This window comes from Canis lupus, chromosome 10 (assembly GCF_003254725.2).
Source record: "Canis lupus dingo isolate Sandy chromosome 10, ASM325472v2, whole genome shotgun sequence".
NCBI lineage: Eukaryota > Metazoa > Chordata > Mammalia > Carnivora > Canidae > Canis > Canis lupus.
In genome coordinates, this window is record NC_064252.1 from 52,374,534 (window position 1) to 52,399,234 (window position 24,701).

General features: G+C 36.1%; 1 protein-coding gene across 28 annotated transcripts in view; it reads right to left on the reverse strand.

Moving 5' to 3' along the window:
- Positions 1-20,833: 20,833 nt before the first annotated feature.
- The window catches only part of NRXN1 (neurexin 1), a 1,115,712-nt gene continuing 1,111,844 nt past the window's right edge, over positions 20,834-24,701 (reverse strand). For all 28 annotated transcript variants that reach the window (XM_049115892.1, XM_049115890.1, XM_049115886.1 and 25 more), the window contains one exon: positions 20,834-24,307. In XM_049115892.1, the coding sequence (XP_048971849.1) occupies positions 24,000-24,307 (308 nt within the window). In that variant the 3' untranslated portion in view covers positions 20,834-23,999. The remainder of the gene's footprint in view (positions 24,308-24,701) is intronic.

Genomic DNA, 24,701 nt, shown 5'->3' on the forward strand with positions numbered 1-24,701 from the left:
ATGAAGCTGGAGGCAACGCATTTCCTAATTTCAAACTATATAACAAAGCTGAAAGTCATTATATGTCAGAGTTTAACTGCTTGCTATCCTCTGATTTTCATTTCTTGTAGATTATTTCCTCCTGTTTTTCCACTGAGGGCAGGTCATGTCTTCATGGAAGATTTTCTGATCTGATGTCTCATTTTGCTCACGCCCTCGATTGGGTTTCCTGTTGTCTGTTCAGCACTTTAATCTGACACTCTTTTCCATGCTCTCTTATATATCTGGAGTTACACTTTCTCACTGATTTGGTTTTGGAGAACTTTTTCTTATTCTCTTTCATTTTTATGCATTTAAAAGATGTTTGAGCACTTCAACCAAAATTTTATTTTGTTTTCGTTATTAACTGGATGGGTTTTTAGGGTTTCTAATATGACATGTTGCAGGAAACAAACAATTTGTAAGCAGGGATAAGATATAATGAGATCTTCATTTTAGAAAAATCACCAAGGAAAGATGGTATGAAGTGTGGGAGAATGATGCTAAATAAGACCACGTCTTAGGAGACCTTTATAGAAATCAACCCAGAAATAATGTGACATCAGATAAAAGCAATACATCAAACAAAACAATGGAGTGTTGGGCACTAAAGATATACTGGGGTACAACAGACAGGTCTTTTCAACATTGTGATTGTAAGAAAGTATGAGCTACCTTGAATGACTATAATTTTCCAGCTTTCTATCTTGTACGCTGTGGTTATTGATAATGACTTTGATTAAGAAAGACCATTTGGGGAAGGTCCAGGAAAACCTCCCTCTACCATATAAATAAATATAAAAAAAAAAACCCAAAATAAATAAATATCACTAGACGACTTAGTATTAGAACAAATACTCATGTATTCTAGTACTCTTTTATCACTACCTTTATCTACAGAGCCAGAGAGACAAAGATGCTAAAGATGAATGGTTCATTCATATTTCTACATACTAGCCCAGGAAAGATGGAATACTATTCCCGAAGAATGGAGGAAGGATGAAAGACAATGCTAAGAGAGAATTAGAAGACTGCACGCTGAAATATTGGCTTATAGAAATGCTTACCAAAAAAGTGTTCATAATTTGATGTCTCCTTTGATTTTTTGTCTACCTCCTGCTCCTTGTTACACACCCCATTCAGCCCGAGAATTAATGAATGGTGAAGAAATCTCCCAAGTCAGTAAGTGCTAACAATAGTATATTCAATATTTCCCTGATAATGATGAAGTAATCATTATCTGAAGGACCAGCCATCTCCTAGCTGAGTAAAAGCAAGAACAAATTAGAGAAGAAAAATTCTAGGTTGATTCCCAGTTTTATGCTGCTGTAATTTAGCTAAGTTTTTTTTTTTCTCCACATGAAACCTTTATAATTAAGAAACAATTTCCAGTCCACTTTTTCTCTACTAAGATCTATTGGATAATTTAAAAATCAGTTTGCTATTACTTGAGGAAGTAAAAATTCCAGACACTTTGTGTGCTAATTAACATCTAAGAATTCTATAAAGTTTAATTAGGAAAAAAATGAACAATAAAGTTTTATTCACTCTGCTAAATTTTAGTGGCTAATGCACTGCTTTATTTTCCATAGTTTTATTTCAGTGCAATTCTGAAAAAGGCTTGACAATTTTAATCAGAGAAACATATTTTTACTTTGCATGTTGAGTGGTAGAAAGTAAAACAATAGCTTTAGATTTGTTTTTATTATCCCTTTTTAATGCTCAGGATTAATTTAAGCAATTGTCCTAATATTCAGTTTCAGTACTTCATTATATATATCCAGACTAATATTTTTATGTACTTTTCCCTGTGTTTACGAGCCATGTCCTGGACTAGAGTGGAAGATCTTTGTGAACAGAATCTTAAATCATAGAAAATATATAGATATATATTGTTGTCTGCCTCCAGTTCCTGGCACAGAGCTCTGGAAATCTGTGTAATTTCCTGGGTGATTAATGTCTTTTGTCCTAATGAGGTAGCTCTGACTGGGCTCCTTTAATGCATACAGGTTACCCACCTAAAAGACCATGCCATGATTAGAAGCTTGAAATTTTCAGTCTTGCTGCCCCATTCTCTTGCAAAGGGAAAAGGGATGAAAGTAGAGTTAATGATTGGTCATGCTTATACGATAAAGCCATAAAAAATCCCATCATAAAAAAATCCCAATAGTACGTGGTTTGAGAGCTTCCATGTCAATGAACACATTCACGTTCTGGGAGAGTTTGACACGGCCCTCCCTCTACAGGGACAAGGGCTTCTGTGCTCAGGACCCTCCCAGAACTCCCCTTTTGTATCTCTTTATTTGGCTATTCATTTGTGTATCCTATATCGTATCCTTTAATAAACTGGTAAACATAAGCAACTGTGTCTGAGTTCTGTGAGTACCTCCAACAAATAATTGATTCCAAGGTGAAGGAGATCCTGGGGACCTCTGACTTGTAGCCAAGCTGGGCAGAAATTGTAGGTAACCCAGGGACCTGCCACCTGCAATGGGCATCTGAAGTTGGGGGACAATCTGAGGGACCCTTCACCTGTGGGATCTGTTGCTATCTCCCATTCGATGACATTAAGAATAGTGTTACAAAGCAGGACACCCAGTTGGTGTCTCACAGGAGATTGCTCAGGGTGGGGAAAACTTATACCAAAAGTCACTAACACTGTCAGAAGTGAAACATAATCTGTATGAGTAACAAAGGAGACATATAGGAGGAAGATGACTGCACTTTTCCAACATAGAACCTAATTCATTTAATAAGTTCCCTCAGTAACTTTCAGGGTAGTGGGCATGTATAAGCAGGATGATTTGAAAATTAGGAATTAATAAGTGGAAATAAAGGACTAAAATTCCTTCCCCATTAGCCAGGGACTGGCAACACAGAAACTTTTTCTTCTTCTTCTTCTTCTTCTTCTTCTTCTTCTTCTTCTTCTTCTTCTTCTTCTTCTTCTTCTTCTTCTTCTTCTTCTTCTTCTTCTTCTTCTTCTTCTTCTTCTTCTTCTTCTTCTTCTTCTTCTTCTTCTTCTTCTTCTTCTTCTTCTTTCTTCTTCTTCTTCTTTCTTCTTCTTTCTTCTTCTTCTTCTTCTTCTTCTTCTTCTTCTTCTTCTTCTTCTTCTTTCTTTTCTTCTTCTTCTTCTTCTTCTTCTTCTTCTTCTTCTTCTTCTTCTTTCTTCTTCTTCTTCTTTCTTTTCTTCTTCTTCTTCTTCTTCTTCTTCTTCTTCTTCTTCTTCTTCTTTCTTTTCTTCTTCTTCTTCTTCTTCTTCTTCTTCTTCTTCTTCTTCTTCTTCTGAGGAGGGGCAGAGATGAGGGAGAGAACCTTAAACAGATTCCACATCCACCTCAGAGCCTGACATGGGACTGGATCTCACAACCCTGAGATCATACCTGAGCCAAAATCAACAATCAGATGCTTCACCAACTGAGCCACCCAAATGCCCCCAGAGACTTCTTGATGAAACAGCTTTAACATAAATTTGACCATCATTCTGTGTATTAAATATATTCCCCTGTCCTGTCTTATGTAATTCTATCTTCTAAATCATTAAAAGCTCTGATAGTTAAAAAGACCAGTACCTTTCCCCCCATTTGATGGATAAAGAGGCTTAGACTTAAAGAAATGAAGTCATCTACTTGCCTAAAAATTAGCACAGAATTTGAGACAGGAACACAGAATTCCTGGTTCCTAAGTGGTATTTCTGATTGTTTCTGTTACAACATAGATTTCCGAATACGTTTAGGAACTGGCTGAAATATAGAAGAATGTTACATCTGCTGGATGATTGGAAATGGGTGTGATTTTTAAATATGAACATTTTATTTCCATTAATGTTAAAACCCAAAAAGGCTTTGAAATTCCTGAGCTATCCAAATCACTTTACACACTCTGCTGGCATCACAGAGACAAGGAGTATTTTACTAAATGGCAAGGGAAAAAGAGTCCAAAAGTAATTATCTTATTTTGATTATATCTTGATAAGACATCCAATAAAAGACAATGAGTTCCTTCCTCTCTCTCTCTCTCTCTCTCTACATATGTTATGTGCACCACTTACACCAGCCTTATAAAGATTTCTTTTTTAAAGATATTTATTTTCATTCTTTATATATATAGAATAAATATTAATTAATTAATCAATCAATTAAATAAATGAATATTAAAATTCCTACTTTTCGGAACACCTGGGTAGCTCAGTGGCATCTGCCTTTGGCTCAGGTTGTGATCCCGGGGTCCTGGGATTGAGTCCTGCACTGGGCTCCCCACAAGGCACCTGCTTCTCACTCTGCCTATGTCTCTGTCTCTGTGTCTGACATGAATTAAAAAAAAAAAAATCTTAAAATTCCCACTTTTCAGCTAATTGGCAGAACTGACTAAGGTCTCAGGACACCTAGTCATTCGTTTAACTTCGTATTTAGTTTTACTTAATAATCCTTGCTGTAGTCCAGTTTAAGTCAACGAATGTCCCGGATGCATATTGTACAGAGATATTAATAAGCCATAGTTTCCACAAGCATTATGCCCAACAATGATCACAGTCATTAAGAAATCAGTTTCTTATAAAGTCTGGCTCAATGATTCTTAGTTTTGGGGGTGCCTGGGTGGCTCAGTCAGGTGAGCCTTGCACTCTTGGTTTCAGCTCAGGTCATGACCTTAGGGTCATGGGATCAAGCCCCACATAGGGCTCCCTGATCAGCCTGGCATCTGCTTAGGATTCTCTCCCTCCCCGTGTGCCCCTCCTTCTGTCTGCACGTGCTCTCTCTCCCTCTTTCTCTCTCTCTAAAAGAAATAAAATCCTTGAAACAATAATTCTTAGGTTTCTTTCTGGACTTCCTTTATTATTTCTTTGTTTTAGGTCAGTCTCAAGGTCTTTGAGAAAACACCTTCTGTGGAATCTTTTTTTTTTTTTTTTAATTACAGAAGCACAGAGGCACATAACTGTGAGTCAGTCAGCTATGCATGTTTACAATAGTCATATTACAAATTAAATCTATATAATATCTTAAGTGAGAATGTTGAAGAATCTTATATCTTGAAAAGATGGGCAATATGAGACCTCCTTGAGAAAACCATAGCAGTAATAAAACAGGGTGTCCTGGTCAGAGAGAAATTGCACAGTAGAAGAGCTCACTCACCCTAGCAACTCCAAAACATGTTATGGAGGAAGGGAGGGGGCACAGCATTGCAAGTTTCATACACTGAGTGCGCAGTGATGGCAAGGTCATTGTGAGAGTGTTTGTGTGAGAGTTACTATGCGTGATGTCATAGATTGCTTAAACTTTTTAAAAATAGGATGATAAAAGGGGTACCTGGGTGGCTCTTTCAGTTGAGCCTCTGCCTGTGGCTCAGGTCATGATCGCTGGGTGCTGGGATGGAGTCCCACATCAGGCTCCCTGCTTAGTGGGGAGTCTGCTTCTCCCTCTCCCTGCTTGTGCTCTCTCACTTTCTCTGTTAAATAAATAAAAATAAATAAATAAATAAATAAATAAATAAATAAATAAATAAAATCTTTTAAAAAATAAGATGATGAAACATGATTTTCATCTTTTTGCTTGAGCATTTCTACTCTTATTCATTAATTTTAATGAAGTAATTCGATAAAAAGGAAAAAGGTCTGTCTGAAATGATTGTAGTACAATCTGAATGGTGAGGAAAATAGGAAATCTCTAACTGCAGGACAAAATCATTAAGAAATTCATCGTGTAGCAATACAAATAAAATGATGTCTAGGCAGCCACGACTCTCATGAAGTATACGAGAACATGAGCATCTTTACGATTCGTGATGCCACCATGAAAGAGATCAGGAGCCAGGACCCTACGTGCATCCAGTGTTTCAGTAAAGGTTTGAACCCTGTGGTCTACGTCGCCCAGAAATACTATTCCCTGAATCTTCCAGCCACATTTAGGGTGGAGCATTTTCAATTCCATGTTGATTCCCTCCTTCCTGCCAGGCACTAGGTGACAGCTGAGCGAACACTCTCATCTCTTCTTTCTTTGTTTTCATGTACACCGCCTGTAAAAAATAATAAACGCATCAAGCCAGCACTTGTACAGGTGTGTGGTACTCTCTGTGCTTGAAGTGGGAGCACCGCTTCTCCTCCCAGTAGCCTGCCTATCTGCACACAGCAAAATGTCATATGGCCAAGCACGGAGTAAGGGAAGTCCTGGATGCTAACATCACTCCCATACCCTGTAGAGCACAAGTGCACGAGCCCTGACTGCTGACATCAGCCTTCTTTTTCAGACTGTATCTGCTGTTGCTTGGTTAGCTCAGAACATTGCTGTGTCCACACTGCATGACTATCTCAGCAGCACGGCTGATAGCTTGGCTCCCCGCCTACTCCACAGCCAGCCGCAGGCCAGGGCGAGCCTGATCATCTGAGTGTGAGGTCAGAGCGGTGATTACTTAAGAATCACTAAGCACATGAAGAGGCAAGTTGTCTGAGGCTTCCGTTTTCCCCTCCTCTTCAAAATCACTCGAGCTGATCACAACTAGCGCAGGATGACAGCGTTCTCTGTTGATTTAAGGTGTGACCCCCAGGAGCGCAGTATTGTCATCAGAGATTTCCCTCAATCACTAAGAGGAGAAATATCGAACCAAGGACAAATTCTCAGCACTCAACAAGTCAATCAGGAAACCCCATGGAGAAAAGGATTTTTCCCTTTGGCTGAAAGTAGATAATGCCCTGCATTTCTCTCTATACAAGGAAAGGAAAGAACAGATTAAAAGGAAAAGGTTTCTGAAGGGTAATACAATCTTCAACATGGAAAAGGGGAGTGGGAGGGGAGGAAATAGAACCCATAACCCATAGCTACCTCCCTGCAGGGCTTCACCAGGAAACACAGCTCAAAGCCTGCCAACACTCTTCCTGGCACAGTTTGGCTTAGTGTCTTGACTGTATTGTAATCTTTGACCCATTCTTTTTTGTGAGTCAAAAGAATCTGGTAGGAACCAAGTGTCATTTGACAGGTCCATGGCTTTCTAGAATGAAAGTTCCATGACGACGAGAGGAAATGTACTCACCTCCCTACACCCAGTGCCTAAAAAGAGGCTGAGGCTGGCACATAATAAATTCTTAATAAGCATTTGTTAAATGAATGAATGAATGTGTGCTGGATCCACTTGAGATTCTGTTTCAACTTGGTGGTTTTTTGTTTTTTGTTTTTTTTTCCTTAACAACGCATCAGTCAAGGCTTGAAGCAGGTAGTGAAAAGGAAATGGAAGTCCTACTCCATCCTTCAGCTACTTAGGGTATAGTGGGGTGAGGGACTGAAATAAAATGAGCAAAGAGAAATTGGTAAATGGAGAGAGGAAAGAAACCTAAGGAGATGAAAAGGCAAAAGGAATACTTTTTCTCCTGAGTCAGGCTGTGGAAATAAAACCTTAAGGGATGAACCACTGGATGTGCTTCCTTTTCTTAAACATGATAGGAAAAAATAACTGGCCAGACTAATGGAGAGGGGGCTTGTGGGAGGAGAGATTGACTCATGAAAGCACTGTCTGGGGTCACCTTTATTTCATTCCTTAACTCACCATCACAAGTGGGTTCTGATACTCTCACCTGGACACAGGTAACCTAAGCTTCATTTCTTATGTTTCTACTTGTGGTTTTGGTTCATCAGATTCTAACGAAACATATTTCCACTTTACCAGGCTTCCACCAAAGCAGGTTCTAGCGAGGTTCATGAAAGAAGTTGGACATGTCTTCCCACTACTGACCCCAAATACAAGCTATAAATTTTCGGTCTTTGTAGTCCTTTTCTAAGAGAGAAGATTTCCTCTTATATCTGATTCTTGCCCCATTCTTGTGCCAGATTTAATTACTGCATCAACATTTTGTATCCCCGCCAAGGAACCCTACAGCCAGTGGCAACATTTTTAATAAACCAAAAGGAACAAATCAAATAAATAAATGGTTTGAGTGGCAGAGGGCAAAAAAGTTCCTCATGAAACTCAGAAAGGTTTTTTGGCTCCGCTCAAATGGGAAGCTGCACCATCAGCAGATTTCTGGAGGTTTCAGGTTATGAGACAAGGCTTTTTTACATTGCACTAATTATGGCTGGAGTTAGAGAAACATAAAACAGAATAAAGAAAAGGCAAACTATAGTGATTGGAAAGTTGGCCAAAGCCATCTCTCTGTAAAGTCTCATTTCTCATGACAAAATGCCAGAAACAAAGCTCTTTGCGGTGAGTTTGTAAGAGTAGGCAATTTAGGAGGATCTGTCTCTATTTTTTTTCTTTTCACTATAGTCATTCCTTCTGCCCCAGCAGGAAAAAATGTGTTGTTGTTGTTGTTGTTGTTTTTCACGGGCAAAGGTAGTTTGATGGCTTTTTATTTCTTCTAAATGCATTGGTATGTCCTTGAATCATTTCTAAAGTGTCCTCAATTTTTTACTGCCCCTCCCCCACATGCACATACTGTTGAGAGACTACAAATGCCTGTTCCAGCATTTTTACTCTGTGAATTCGTTAACTATCCACTGTGCATTAGCTCTTAGATGTATAAAGCAGCTTCAGCAGCATGGCTCCACTTATTGCTTCTCAAGTATTGCCTGGTTTTAAAAAAGTTTTACCATCTGTTCTGGCTTAAGCCAAAGCTGAATTAAGACGATAAGCTCTCGCTATTGCTTCTGTTCCTGTTGTGGTATTATTGTATTTCAGGAATGGGGAGGAGGTGAGAAGTCAAAACAAATCTATTATAAAGTCTCTAAGAGAATAGAGGATGAGAATTCACCTTTGGCAACAAGTGATATGATTTTTGAACTTGGCCATGTACTCCTTTCCTCTTTGATGGGCCCCATCAAAAATAAGTTAAAATAGACTCATGAGTATATCAGTAAATCAATCAGGCACATATTTCTCAAATTTCTTCTGAGTTTTGATATTTACCTAGGTTCTGGTTCTCTCTCTCTCTCTCTCTCTTTTTTTTAGGTTCTGGTTCTTAAATAGAAGACAAGCGTAAAACTTAACCATTGCTGTCTGGAAACTCATGTTGTGGTTGGGATGGTAAGATGAATGTGTATGGAATACATGGGGGGAAAACTGTCCAGATTAGGAAGAAGGACAGCCAGTCACATTAACCATAACTGAGGCTATGGTTTTTAATTTTGATTTTAAAGGTAAAAATGCAGTGCTCTCAAGAGATTATTGCTCATAACTGACACTATTAAGTGGAAAAGTTATACTTCTACTAATATTATTTTAAGCTACTTGCGGTGGTATATATAACATGCAGCTGTGTTTCTCTGATTTTTTTAATCAGAATAAATCAGAAGAATTCTATGTTTATAGCCTAAGGGAATGTGGACGGATTATTCCATGGAAACAGATTCTAACAGGTATCTTCATGTGATTTATCTGAACCCTTGGTGTCCATTAGAAATACCTGGCGAGCTTTAATAAATTAATAAATGTATATATTAACTAATTAATTAGTAAATTAACTGATTAGAAAATTAACATGTCTTGGCCCCATCCAGGTCCCCAGGGTAAGGCCTGAGCATTAGTAGTTGCTAAGGTTTGCCAGGTGATTTTAATGAACTGCTGGGGTTGAGGATCCTTGTGTTAAGTAATTAGATCCACATTTTAATATTTGAATTTTTCTTTTCTTTCTTGAATGTTTAATTAGTTTCTCCTCTTATAAGCTTGCTGAAACAAAATCAACAATTCCCAGCATCTGTCAATCATCAAGGAGAGATTTTTTTTTTTTTAACTTTTAACAACCAACACAATAAGCTATTCCTCATCTTCCACTCTCTTTTCTTTGTTGTGATGATATTGTGTTCTCCCAGCATTCCTCATATCTTCCTGGCTGCTACTCCTTTGCAAGATGTTCACAATCTATAAACTCCTGAAATCCACAGAACTTAAGAAAGAAGGTGAATTCTTGTGAGCATCGTAAATCGACCCTAACGTCTACCATCTCTCAGAGTTTCCAATTATGTGAACCATTTCCTTAGTAAAAGAGTTTAGGTTGTGTTTCCTGTCATCTGCATACAAAATTATCCAGTCCTCATTTAAAATTTCAGCCTCATTTTGCGAACTGCTCTCCATAACCCTGGTACCCTTGACTTCTCTGTTCCAGCCTTGCTGATTTTCATTCTGTCCCTCATGTGTTCTAGGCTTCTCTTAACACAGAGATTCCAACCTTCTTCCCATCCTTCATCTGGTTAACTCCATCTTCACAAGTTCACTGAACCGGTCAGCTAACTGATTTTAGTTCTGGATAACTGATTTATCATGTGCTCGTATTTCTTTTGTAAAATAATTATAATGCATGATTCATGCACATGTTTCTTTGATTACTGTTTGTCTCTCCAGTGACATGTAAACATTTTGTGGGCTCAAAATTATACATTGAGTATCTACCTCATGGCATATGGACATCACATGTTTTCTAAATATTTGAATATTTGAACAAAAAAATGTTCTTACCTTCCACAAATGGGGATACAGAATATAAATAATAACTATTTTGAGAATAATTACTACGTATATATAAATTGCTCAAAATGCAATCTAAGTGATGTGAACAGTGCACTGTGTAAATGCACAGGAAAAGAAAATGATTCTAACTTCTGCATTTGTCAAGTTTTATGGAAGGCACTGATATTTGAACTTACATATAATTGAGAAAATACATAAACTATAGACCAAGGCAGAATGAAGGAAATAATTAACAGACACATAGGTACTGTGTGAATGTAGGAGTAATTGATTCCAACTGGGTTGATGGGAAAAAGCTTTACTAAGTATTATGAAGTGGGCCTTCATCAAATAGAAGAGAATGAATTCTATTGGTACGGAACTTTGTGCTTTTCAGACTAAGGTACGAAATAAGCCAAATTACAGACACATGCAAATACACGAGAAATTGGCTTAGGCTGACAGGAGCAAGCACTAATGTAGAGCACAGACTTTGTTTTAAAGGCAAAACGGAGGCTTTTGACTTCTTAGAAAAGAAAACTGGTGTAATTAAGAGTGTGTTTTGTAAAGATTGGATCACAGAGATGATAAATGTGGATCAGAGAGAAAGTATGGTTGTTACAGAAGTCCAGTCAAAAAATATTTTGAACTAATTAACCAGGGATATTGCACACATAAAGAATTAGACTTATTCGAGAGTATAGACAAGGAAAAGAGAGATTTAAAACATTCCACAAGAGGCCAGGCATTATTTAAAATATGTTTATATTATCTTCACTAATTGTGTGGAAGGTTGATAATGCTATTCACATATAATTTCAAATGAGAAATAATGAAATCATTTTGGGATATGTTATGTTCGAGATACCTAAGGAATAGGTAGTCTAGCTTTGGGGTACCAAATACTAAGAGGTATGGATGAAGAGTAAAAACAGAGGAATGATGAGGCACCAGGGTGGTTCAGTCGGTTAGGTATCAGCTTGGATCATGATCTCAGGGTTGTGGGATCCATCCCTGTGTTTGGCTTCATGCTCAGCAGGGAGGTTTCTTCTCTCCCTCTCTCTGCCCCTCTCCCCTTGCTCATGCTCACTCTCTTTCTCTCTCAAATAAATCTTTAAAAACAAACCAAAAAAAGAGGAACTATTGGCTTGCTATAGAGCAATGGGTTTTGTACCGTAAGAATGGGTAAGAAATACAAACATTCGAGAAAAGGCTTTAGGAAAGCAATTGACTACCATCTGGTGTTTGTGTCCGTAACAGGACAAGTGTATATGAAGGGAGATCAATATAATGACACTATAGGACAGAAAGGCAGGCCAAGGTGTTACAAGTGAGGCGATTATTATTAATTGGAGTGAGAAATGGAAAGGAAGAATTAGGAATAGTTGTTAGAGAAATTGCAGAATTTTGCATTTGAAAAATGCAGTTCTCTTTGGGGAAAACAAATTACTGATATGTATAAATTATTCCTCAGTAACTGAGACTGAACTTAATGGAGGTCTTTGGGACTGGAGAGGATGAGGAAGTCTAAAGTCAAACTATTGAGAGGTTCAATAACAGAAATACTGAAATTCACACAGATGTTCTAGGCCAGGTGTTCAAGATGGAAGGCAGGAGTCACTTGGTAAATGATAGCATTGGAAAAAGGTGGTGTGAGTTCAAGATTATTGAGGAAAGTGCTGCTCTTTACCTAGGCCTGTAAGTTAAAGGGAGTAGAAAGTGAGGTTTGTATTTTTGGTAACAGACCAGGAAACACCATCAGCAAATAATAAAATCCTTGCTTGTCTTCCCCACTGATTTTTGAATTGTTATTCAACTATTGTAGAATAATATGTAAATGTTAGTAGAAATGCCAGTGCCAACCCAATTGTTTTAATTGAGTCATTCATTCAAAGAAATCTGTTGACTAACCACTCCATGCCAGACATTGCCCTTTTGCTACCGAATTTCAAAGCAGTAATTTTATCTGATAAACAGCAAGGTCAGCTGAAAGATTTACATCAGAGAGCTGGAAAGAAATCAAGTTTGGGGAAATACTGATGGCATCACTAATGGGTACATGTTTTCTGCTTGCAGAGTCTACATATTTCTTGGCTATGGAGATAGGATGTGGGAATTGGAGTCAGGGGACCCAGATTTTAGTTCTAACTCGGCTATTAAGAGAGGCAGTGTCATTTCAGATGAGTCACTTCTTAACTTTAAGCTCCAATTTCCTTATCTACAAATGGAGTTTAAAAGTTTTTTTTCAGCTCTTCTAAACTATGATACTAAATTTAGTTTTCCTGGTTTCAGGAGAGATATGACCTAATATAGGAGATATTGATTTATTGCTAGAAGTCACTTTACATTTGGTTTCTTAACCTTTCTGGTTCTCATTGTTCTCATGTAAAAAATGGAGATATGAATCTCAATTGTATCTACCTCACAGGAAGATTGTAAAGATAAAATAGAATAATAGATTGGAATGTGTTAGTTATAAGGAGTATCATTATCACCAACACTGCTCAAATGCAGAAATATATTTAGATTTCTTTTTTTGCTTCATCATTCTGTTTTATTAGCTAAGACCCAGATGCATGTTATTGACTTATTACTGAGTATTTGGATTTCTGCTTTTTGTTAGGAACACTTATAAGAAAGAAAAATTGTGCTACTTGCCAGTTATGCCAAGAAATTTGTTACAAAAATTTGTAACATGATAAAGTTAGAAATATATTTTAAAATTACCATGGATTTTTGTTAACCACAATGCCCTCCATGTCCTTATAACAAAATAAAAAATAGTCAAGAGCTGCCCAATTAACTTTTTTGTGTGTGAATAATACTTCCTAAGGCGTTCTATGATCTCTGAAACCATTGTTTATGTTATGCTTGGTAATACCTACATATCATCTTTCTTGTCTATATAGAAGGTGGTTGTGAAAATGTAATGAAATGGCATTTGTGAACCATATGGCACCCCACAATGCTCATAACCATTAATAGCCATTAAGCCAGGTAGGACATTTTTATTGCATGTGTAATTTTTCACAAAAAAATAATTTCATTCAAAGTTTTACCCACAAGTTTAAATTATGTCAATTTAAAATCAGAACCTATTAGGATCATAGTGTCCCTCTATGTAAAATTTTATCCAATAAAGATATTTTGAGCATTAGTGTTGAAACAAAAGAATATTTTGACGATGATGAAAGCGTAGAGAAGAAAAAGTGATATTGTGGAGAAGAGTAAATAAGAGTTTACCAGTATGGGAATAAAACAAGATGTCAAAATCCTAACTACTTACATTACCTATGAAAAGTTTCATTTTATCAAAAGTAGATCATTTATACAAGTCTTGAAAGGCAACAAAATTGATTGGTACTCTGGACTTCATGGTCACCACCAATGGATAATAAAGTCCTGATGTGGTGATGGAAAAAAACAGGAAATTTTGTGATATTTATAATAGAGTAGGAAGGAAACCTGGGGGAAAGGACAGATATGTGCTGTTAGCTTTGGGAGAAAAGATTTCTTAAAATACAAAGAAAATGTATGTGTTATTCAGTAACCAGATTGTCTGGAGGTAAATAGGATAAAAGATAAACAGGAAACTTCAAAAACAGAATAGAAACTCTAAAAAATACATGGGGAACCCTGGGTGGCTCAGCGGTTTAGTGCCTGCCTTTGGCCCAGGGGGTGATCCTGGAGTCCCGGGATCAAGTCCCACGTCGGGCTCCCTGCATGGAGCCTGCTTCTCCTCTGTCTGTGTCTCTGCCTCTCTCTCTCTCTCTGTCTATCATGAATAAATAAATAAAATCTTTAAAAAATAAAAAATACAAATTTACAAATAATACCTAAAGAATAGTTTATATATAATACATTATGTATATATATGTATATGGAAATGGGAAGATATCAAAGATATCTATTTATCTTTTCCATTTAGATGGTATCTTTCTAATTTAGATAAATTAGATAAATTTATATCTTTAATGGTATCTTTTCCATTTAGATACCTAAATGGAAAAGATATCAAAGATAATTGTAATTAGGTTCAGAAGTCTCTGATAGCTCACAGTGTAAAACTACATTTGGGAGTCATGGTGGCCCTATTCCTGTCTTCTATAGGCAAAAATAACAGATGGAGGAATCAGGAAGAGGTAAGAAAATATAGCTTCTTTTAAAGTAATGGAGATGTCTTTGTAACATGACTCAAGGTCAGTAAGAAGACAAGAACTCTTTAGCATAATTTAGTCCAAAATTAAGTGAACAGGCAAGGTATCCTGTGAAGATTGTCGTCAGGAGAACAATATATGCAGTGCAATGCCTTTTTTGTTTTGTTTGGAAGATTTACTTATTCATTGTAGAGAAAGACAGAAAGCACAGGCACACAAGGGTGTGGGTGGGGGAGGGGCAGAGAAAGAGAATCACACTTAGACTCTCTGAAGAGCATAGAGCCAAACATGGGGCTCCATCTCATGATCCAAGAGATCATGAATTGAGCCAAAACCAAGAGTCGTACACTCAACCAACTGAGCCACCCAGGTGCCCCTGTTTTTTCTTTCTTTCTTTTTTCTTTCTTTCTTTCTTTCTTTTTCTTTCTTTCTTTCTTTCTTTCTTTCTTTCTTTCTTTCTTTCTTTCTTTTTTCTTTTTCTTTTTCTTTTTTTTTTTTTTTTTTTTACATAGGGACCCATAGAGAAACCTAGAAGGAAACAGAGAAAATAAAGTTGTATCCAGAATACAAGACCACTTGGTTGTCTGTAATCATTTTTTTTTCATATTTAAGACTTGAAATGTTACCCTACAGAAGTCCATTATGGCCATGGCTTTAAATGCATACTAGATATTGTGAAGATTTCCATGTCACGAGAGGAGCACAATGAGGTTAAAAGACTGGTTGAAGGGGAAATGGGAAGACTATAAAGAAGTGAGAGGGCATCTCTGTGGATTACGCTTCAAGATCCAAGGGAAACGCACACAAGCACAGGGCATGTGTCTAGAGGTGAGATCCTATAGCATATATAATGCATATAAGCAAGTGAGCAATATCAAGGCACAACCTCTTCCATCTTACCTCCTGATATAAAAAATTCAGATTTATCATTGGGGACATGGAGCAAAATAATGTTTAAACCTTTTAGAAGTTCATTTTCTATGTTTTCTTCCATAGGCAGGGAAGGGATACATTCTATCCCATCCTCTCCTAGCCAGAGGCAGGCATCTGAGACAGCTTCAGAGTGAGCGAGGGACATAAAGTGGGTCATTTGTGAAGAACATATAAAGAAAGAGGTGAATCTGATTTCTGAGACTACCTTTTCCCCATTCACAGAGGGTAACTCCACATGCCCAATGATCCTTGATTATATTTGAGGAGAGACATATTTGGGTTTTGGGTCTAAGTTACTAGATGTGACATGACAGATGCTGAGATAAATTATTCCACTAGAACTGAGAAAAGGATAGAAGTTGTGAGACTATTGTGATTATGGTAGGAAATTATTGCAAGATGGCCAGAAAGTAGCCATGGTGGTCTTAACGAAAACCATCAGAATCAAGAGAAAATATATAGAGCTACATCATTTTGGAGAATGAGCTGCTAAATTCAGAACTGATTTTACATGACAGAGAGCATTCAATTTTAGTAAAAGTATTAAGTCACAAATGCATAAGAAACTGTATCAATGTGCAGACATCCCATCTGTATACCTTAGCATTTACCACTCTGAGAACAAGAACTGAATGACTTCTGGCTGCAAACACTTGCAATTCCTTGCTTGAAGGCTTTCTCTGGACCACAGCTTATACTCAGTTTGCAACACCACATAAAGTACTTTGGGATTATTGCCTCTACCCTTTTACCCCCTAGAAGTCTTCAAAAAAAAAAAAAAAAAAAAAAAAAAAAAGAGAGACTGATGAGAATTGACAGATAAACATCTCCATTTCCTTAGCCCTCAGGCAAAACAGTTCTGAAGCTTGTTCTACACTGTCTCCTAGAATTCTCAAGTAGCAGGAGCCCCTACTGTTCCTAACAGTAACCCACCAAATATTACAATCTTATTGGGCTTCTTTCTCATCCTTAAGTCACTTCCCCATTTCCTCTTCCCCATTCCTCTTCCAGCGTTCCATGGAATCACTTCTCTGAAAAATATTCTGATATGGAGTGAGCTTATTGGATAATGGAAGGAAAAGTCCATTATAGTGGCTTTCTGGAAATGAAAGAAAACAACCAGAGTACTTATTGGAGATTATCTGATAGACTAAGCAGGCCAGAAATCACACTTATATGTAAGCCTCTTGCAATCAGATTCCAAGAAATAGGGTACCAGTGAGAAATGATGCTCCAGGTAAGTGAAGAGTAAATGATTTATAGATCCCTTCTTCAAAAGCTTATCTGTCCTTGACAAGGCCATATGCAGCCAAGAGAACTTTAATGTGATCACAAAATTTTACTGGTTATTTTGACATTTTTGGAAAATAAGAAGTGACAGTAGAATGGAGGAGGCAAGATTTGCCCTGAGTTTAGAAGTAACACTCAAAGAATGTTTCAAATTCTATAATGATAAGCTTAAATCAAAATTAGAATTGTTTTTAAAAATAGATGCACTGTGGCCATTTTTCTCAAAAAATGGTAGTAATTAATAAACATCATTACAAATTAATTTGCTTTCTCAGTAGATCCACTGACACATTAGGAGAAAATTATCTGTATCCTGATTGCAAGGCAACTTAGTTTCTCATGATCTTCTCCCAAACAAGATGAATTAATTGAGTGAATCTCCACTTAAAGATAATTGGCAAGTTGATGCACATTATTTTAGTCAGGTGATATGTATTATGACTATCAACCCAGGAAATATTAACATATAAACATTAACAGGATAATTGTTTGTTTGGGGGAGGTTTTCCTGTGCATTGTTAGGTCTTTATCAACATCCCTGGCTTGCACCCAGTAAATGCCAGTAGCATTTCCCATCCCAGCCATGAAAATGAAAACTGTGTCCAGAGATTACAAATGTCTCTTAAGGGGCAAAATCCATCCCTGGTCCCCAGTTAAGGAGCATTGTTTAGTGGGAGGTCTCTTGAGTCATCCCTAATATCTTTCCTAGAGAAGAAATTTTCACTAAATGTATCTAAAATTGGCCAATGATTCTGTGTAAAAGGACATTGTGAGAGAACCAATTGTGAGCCACGCCCAATTTCTCATGGATAGTTATAAAGTTCTACATTTAATTTCAAATAATACATTTCATAGGTATAAGTTAAAGGAGACCTATCTTGGAAAAAAATCTGATGATTTTAATTGATCATAAATTCAATATAATCCAAAAACATATTATCATTTTTTTTTAAATAATGCAACCTTGAATATCACTATTACAGTAAAGTTCAAATCAGGGAAGCTGATACATCCATTGTAATTTGGCCTTATAAATACTGTGGTTACTTCTATATCACATTTTGAGAAGAACAGTGGTTTAAGAGAAGGGAATTAAGATTATGAGAATTTTAGCATCCAGATAATTTGAGTAATAATTAAGGGAAACCAAAATGTTAAGAATGAAGAAGAAAAAACCCAGGCGAGGGTAGAGACAAGTAATAATATTGGAAAGGCTGTTATGTGGAAAATGCACAAAGGAAATTAGAACCAACAAATGGGAGCTATAGGAATCTAGAAATAAGAAATCACAACTACCCTGCAATGAAATAGACGACCTCACAAAAGAAGCAACCACTTCTTTAGTCATGGTTAGATAATACTTTGGGATGTATAAAAATGCCACCTATATTAGCACTATTAAACTATCAAAATATTAATTTTGAACATATAATTTTATGTGAATCCTACTCTCTTTGTAGCTGCCCAGAACATCTCCATGTAATACTGTTAAGGAGGTAAACTTTACTTTTTTATCTTCTAGTAAAGTATAGAATTCTAACTATGTAAAGCATTTAAACACATTATATTTGAAAACTCACAAACTAAAAGTTGCTTTATCACACTTATGATTTTTTTTTTAAAGATTTTATTTATTTTGAGAGGAAGGGAGAGTGCACACATGTGCATGAGTGAGGAGAGGGGCAGAGGGGGAGAGAATCTCAAGCAGTCTCCACACCCAGAGGGGAACCCGATGCAGGGCTTGCTCTCAGGACTCTGAGATCATGCCCTGAGCTGAAATCCAGAGTTGGGTGCTTCACCAACTGAGCCACCCATGTGCACCTCATTATTTTACTTATCTGAATAAGCTTGATATGGTGGAATGATTTTCAAACCAGACTTCAGGTTCCAAACATCTTGCTCTAAATTCTGTGCTTATGACAGATCATTACTAGTTTCTATAACTGTAAAAACTCATTGTTGTAAGCAGTAAATATCAGAAGTATTCAACAAAACTTATTTGTGCATTTATTTATGTATTTAAAAGACCCCATTTATTTATTGCTATTTTTACTGAAGGATCAATAATGTGGCTCCATATTCTGTTTCTTCAGGTAGTTTTTTTTGCACTCTTAAATGAGGTTGAAAAAAAAAATTAAAAAAAAAATAAATGAGGTTGGTACATTAGAAACCATCACCATTTCTTTCACAGAACTGGAATTCAGGTAAGGAACATTGGATGCTACCACTTGAATACCCATGTTCCTTACCCAGAATTGCTGTCTTGTTTGGGAGAACAGCACTCAGTAATTGGTCTAGAATCACTCAGCCTCCTTGATAAAAGACAAACTATCAAGAAGTGGTCAAAGCATCTTCTTTGTATAAGCCTCACGAAGAACTATTTCCTCCTTTCCAATGAATTTAATTTTGAGGTCAGTCAGGTGTCTTTTTGTAGTCAATCTACTACCCTGGATTATCAATGACCTCCACAGGATGGACACTTTTGGTGGATAGAGCCTTCCTTGCTGTGCATTAGATATGTACAATGGATCTTCAAAATACTTAATTATGCCAATCTTTGGAGACATTTGTCTTCAAATGAATATCACATTGTCCAAAATAGTAGATATGAGATGAACAGAGTGATTTACATATACTGGTCTCAATAAATATTTGAAGGTTGAACTTGTAAAAATGAAGCAAAGTTAATTTATATAAAAGTCAGGTAGCTGAACAAGTTATAGAAAAGGATACTGTCCATGTACATTGTAAAAGTATATGATATTTCTTGATGCTTTTTTGATCCTCACTGAACCATTTTCTTCCACATTATTTTTATAACAAAGTTTTGTTTATATTCAATGTCTGTTTTGCTGGTTTGATTCTTAATAGTTTAGAGAATTTTGAAGTCCTTTGAAGATTGATGAGCCCAATTAGGCTCTCTTCCTGAGAAAATACTTTTCTGAATATATCTGTCAAGTTTTATTAATAAATATTGTTAGAGGTTCCTAATCCTTGAATTCTGTTTACTACTGGTAAATTTTGTACTATTTATTTCATCTTTAAAATTTCGTGCTTTTAAAACGGTGAGCTGTATTACATAGCCTTTAACTTAGACATTAAGAAGAGGTAGACTGTTTCCCTATTATATTTAAAAGTTATGAGTTAATAAGAAATAACACATGTCTAGAACAAGGTAGGTGTAATATAGATTAAACACTCATGTTGAAACCGTTTTCAGTGAAAAAGGAGAAAATGACCAAACTCCTGCTTTCCTATCAGATTATTTTCAAAGCCCAGAGTTTTAAATCAGTTACCAACTCTTGGACTGAAACTTACAGAAAGTGAGTGATGGGTCATCTCACTTCCACAGTTACTTTGCTTTTGCGGAAAAAAAAAAAAAAAAAAAAGTATGTAAGAGATGAAAAAGTATATTCCTTTACACACTTTTTTGCATTTTTAGTTTTCAAATAGCACAACCTGAGCAAACATTTTTGACATATTTTCTTGAATTATTGTTATGGGAAATTATAGTATACAAGTAGCCACCTTTTCTTTATACTTAGTTGTGCAAGGCACATTAGTTCTTATGATCCTTACTACCCTATGAGGTTGATTATTATTACCCTTAATTTACTAATGAGAAAAGTGAGAGAAATTTTATTTGTCATCTTGTAGCTAGTAAAAGATAGTACTGGAATTTAATCACAGGTTTACTTGAATTATACTGCTTTTTTAGAGAAAATCCTATGTATGAAATCAGCATCTTCATGTTGTTTTTAACTACTTCTTACACGTTTGCAGTTTCCTGGAAAGCAAGATGCACAGATGTAAACAGAGGTACATTTAGTGACTGTATCTTAAATCTATGAATGTAGATGTGCTTACTGAATATTAAAACCCAGAAAAAGATCGGCAGTATTCATTCCCTGCTTGTCTAAAGGGCAGGTTTTCCTTTCAAATTCAGTCTTCCTTACTGGGCCACTTTTCCCAAAATGGTGCCGCATATACTTTTTTTAAAATCAATAAATCCACAGTTGTATTAAGAAATATTTTATTAACAAAACAGTAAATTCCACTTGCTTAGCATTTCCAATAATGGATAAATTGGCCTTGCAACAGAAAAAACAAAACAAAACCCTTAGATACCCAATCACACAAAGCACTAGAAGGGTAGGGTCATGTGGCCTTTCTTTAATGTCTTGGGGATTGACCACCTCACACATTATTGTAGTATTTGTTTTTTTGTTTTTTTTTTTAAAAAGGCAACACATTACATGGATAAAAAAGAAGCATACTCAATCAGAAAAGTTACAGTCTAGAGATGTAATCAAATTTATGCCAGGTAGTGTGAAATCCTGTTAACTGCAAACTATTCATGGAACCCTGATACATTTGATATGAAGATACTTGGGATCTTATTCATGTCTTTTTTTCTCTCTAGCTCATGTTCCTCTCTTTTCTTTCTCCATTCACAAAGAAAGAAAGAAGAAAAAGAAGAAAAAGATTGCTAGATTTTGTGTAGGCCAATAACATTAGAAGTATTTTTACTGACAATATTAGATTATATCATTACATGAAATTTTAAAATTTATGCTGGAAAGAAACAATGAAATCAATCCCAAACAACATGCTTCATAGATATACTGCTTAAAAAATACCATTATTTAATTTGTTTTCTATCATATTTTAGAATCTTTCCAGTTGGAAACTAGGTTGAGTTCAGTAGATCATACGGAAAAGCAACCATTTCTTTTTAAAACCTCAAGATGTAAATTAGTGGTTTCATATTTACCTTCTTATTTCACTGGCTTTCCCTGAGTAAGACTGAATGAGAGGAAAAAAAAAAAAAAAGACATGAATTCTTTAAGCTAGCAAATTAAAAAAAAAGAAGAAAATCTGAAACACAAGTTATAGATAACTAAATTTTAGTTTTAAACCTCTACTTTCTGGGTCATGAAAAGCCTTTAAGACTTTTCACACAACACAATTACTTGGCAACCATAGATAGTGGTGATTTGCTATGAATTACACATATTTCTAAGGTGCTGTATGTCTGAAATCCAGGCCACTTTTTGGCTTTTTTCATCATCTAAAGTATCACAAAAGATGTTTTGCATTTTTTGCCTTTGCTGATTAAAGCTAATTGTAAAGGTATTCTCTTTTATGAAATCTAATATTATTCTTTTAGGAGATGTTTTAAAGTAATGCGACCAATTTTTACTGAGGCATCACCTTCCAATCTAATAATGCATTTCCTTTGCATTGCCTGCTCATATTAATAATTTATTGCTATGAACATCATTGAAACAATATGCAAAACAAGTGTATAATCTATATTTTTCTATTACTTAATGTGTGTTAAACTAAAACTATATTTAATGATATATATGAAAACCAGAAAAGTTAAAATATGGTCAATAATCAACAAATAGAGAATGATTTTTTAAGATGGATAGTAATACAGAATCAAAGATTACTAAAAATACTTTCTTAGTTGAGAAAATGTTTACTTTCCAAAGTGTTTATCATGCACATCAAGTTCAGAGATTTTATATACATATATAAAATCTCGTATGTATAATTTTATTGGAAACAAAATTTTTAATTGCAGCAGCCAGGGTGGTTAAGGTTTACATTAGCCTGTTTTGCTTCTGTAACCTCCCCCACAAAATGGTTCATATTCATGCAGCAATATACCAGTGATATTCTATTTGATAAGAAAAGGTTCCATTTCATTAGGGACTAAGATATTCTCAGGGTTTCTTGGAAGCATGATCTCAATGAAGCAAATCACCCCATTTGTCATCAATACCTTGGCACAACTATCTTCCTTCCTTCCTGCTTATCAATTTGTCAGTAAACATTTGCTGTTATATATATGCTTGGGTTTTCCATCATATTTGATGGATTCCTCTGGATTTGTGTGTGTGTGTGTGTCTGTGTGTGTATTTGTGATTGTAAATGATGGAAGTATGTGGAAAATGTGAGTATTTAGGGGAGAAAAGAAGATTATAAGATACATATGTATATATTTTACCTTCTAATTCACACCTTTCATACAAATACTAAAACTTAATTGCAACAGAATGAAGGCTGTACATGTTAGAAAAAAAAAGTAGCTGAGTCTTTTTATATACATTCATACATATCTTCCTTAGAATAAACACTACATTGTAATTTTTTTTAAAAAAGTAAGTAATTGTGGCAATTTATAACGGTGGCAAAAAAAAAAAAAAAAAAAAAACAACCCTGAAATAATTGTTGCTCCGATGTCATAAAACTCCCTATACTTAGCAACACTTATAACATTGAATTTACCAAAAATGGCTGAAGAGCAGAGATATATTTTGCATTTTCTATACAACAGGCTATAAAACGTCACTTATCACAGTCCAGAAAGCACACAGAGATGGATTTTATATAAACATATGTAATAACATATTAAGCGTGCATGAAAATTTCCCAATGATTGCATCTATGCCCTCTTGTTTTTTTGTTTTGTTGTTTTGAAATTTTAGTGTGAAAATGTGCCTTATATTTCACATTGTTGAAAATAAGGCCTCCATACTTTTTTTCCCTCACCACCAGAAAGGGGCTTTTTGAATGTGTTCCTACACAAGTCTTCAAAAAAGCCAGCACTTTGTTTCAAATGCAAGTTCCAACCACTGCTCCAGTTGCGGCCAGGTGGCAAACCCAAAGGTTTGCAGGTTGGGTCATTCAAAATGACACAGTCTTCTCTGGCAATCGGACTAACTGACTTCTCAGGAAAGCGCTAGCACTTTGGCTAAATCCAGGATCATAGGTAGCTTCTTTTTTTTTTTTTTTTTTGTGTTGTGTGTTGTGTTGTTTTTGTGTTGTGCCTTGATGTTGTAATACTCCTTTGCTTTATGAATGCGTGCGGTCATCACTGTCTTTTAGGAATGTTCCAGCAACATAAAGACAGGCAGAGTAAATGAAAACACTGTGGATGTTAGGGAATTTATTGGCCCCTGTTTTTTTTGTTTTTTGTTTTCTTTCTTTTTGGAGAAACAAGAGCATGAGATACTTGTTTTTATTTTTTAAAAACAGTCTTTCCTTCCTGATTGCATTCCCTGTCTTCTTTTGTATGTGCTTCGTAAAAAGGAAAGTAAATAAGTTTATATTATGTCTCAGATAAAATGAAGACTATTTCTATACAAGGGTCTTTTTAAGATCTTGGAATCAGACGTAATACTCTTTATCCTTGTTTTTCTTATTTTTGTTGGCGCTTTTCGCACTGCTGGGTTGTTTCTCCTTTACGACAGCCCCATTGGACTGTGCTGAGTTACTGATGTAGTTTCGACTCTCGTCCACATGGTACGAGCCTTCATCCCGGTTTCTGTACTTGTACATGGCATAGAGGAGGATGAGGATGCACAGGGCGGCGGCAGCTACTATCCCCACCACCATGCCCGTGGTGCTGCTGGACTCCCGAATCACTTCTGCTGAGCCTGGGTATGGCTCTCTCCCGCCTGCTCGGGTTGGGTTAGCTGCAGGAGAGAGGGCGAGAAGAAACATCGTGTGATGACCGAGTTCACCCAACACCCGAGAGCTATCACATTATAATATATGTGGGTATGTGGATATTACTTCTACATATTATATACGTATATAATTACATATACATATTACCTAACATTTACCATCTATTTCCATGCCTAATGGAATAACACCTACTGCTTTAGGGAAAGTCTACTGCTGCTAAATGTAGCAGTCCCTGTGCCTCACGGTCACTAAAAACTAGAGACTATGAATCAAAGCCCTTGGGGGGGAGATCTGTTGCTATCTTTTCTTTATCACAGATCAGTTAACAAGATTTTGTAAGTGCAGCCCCAAATAAGCTTCGTGCAGCTCTTAAGGACCACGTTGATGTGTTAGGTGAAA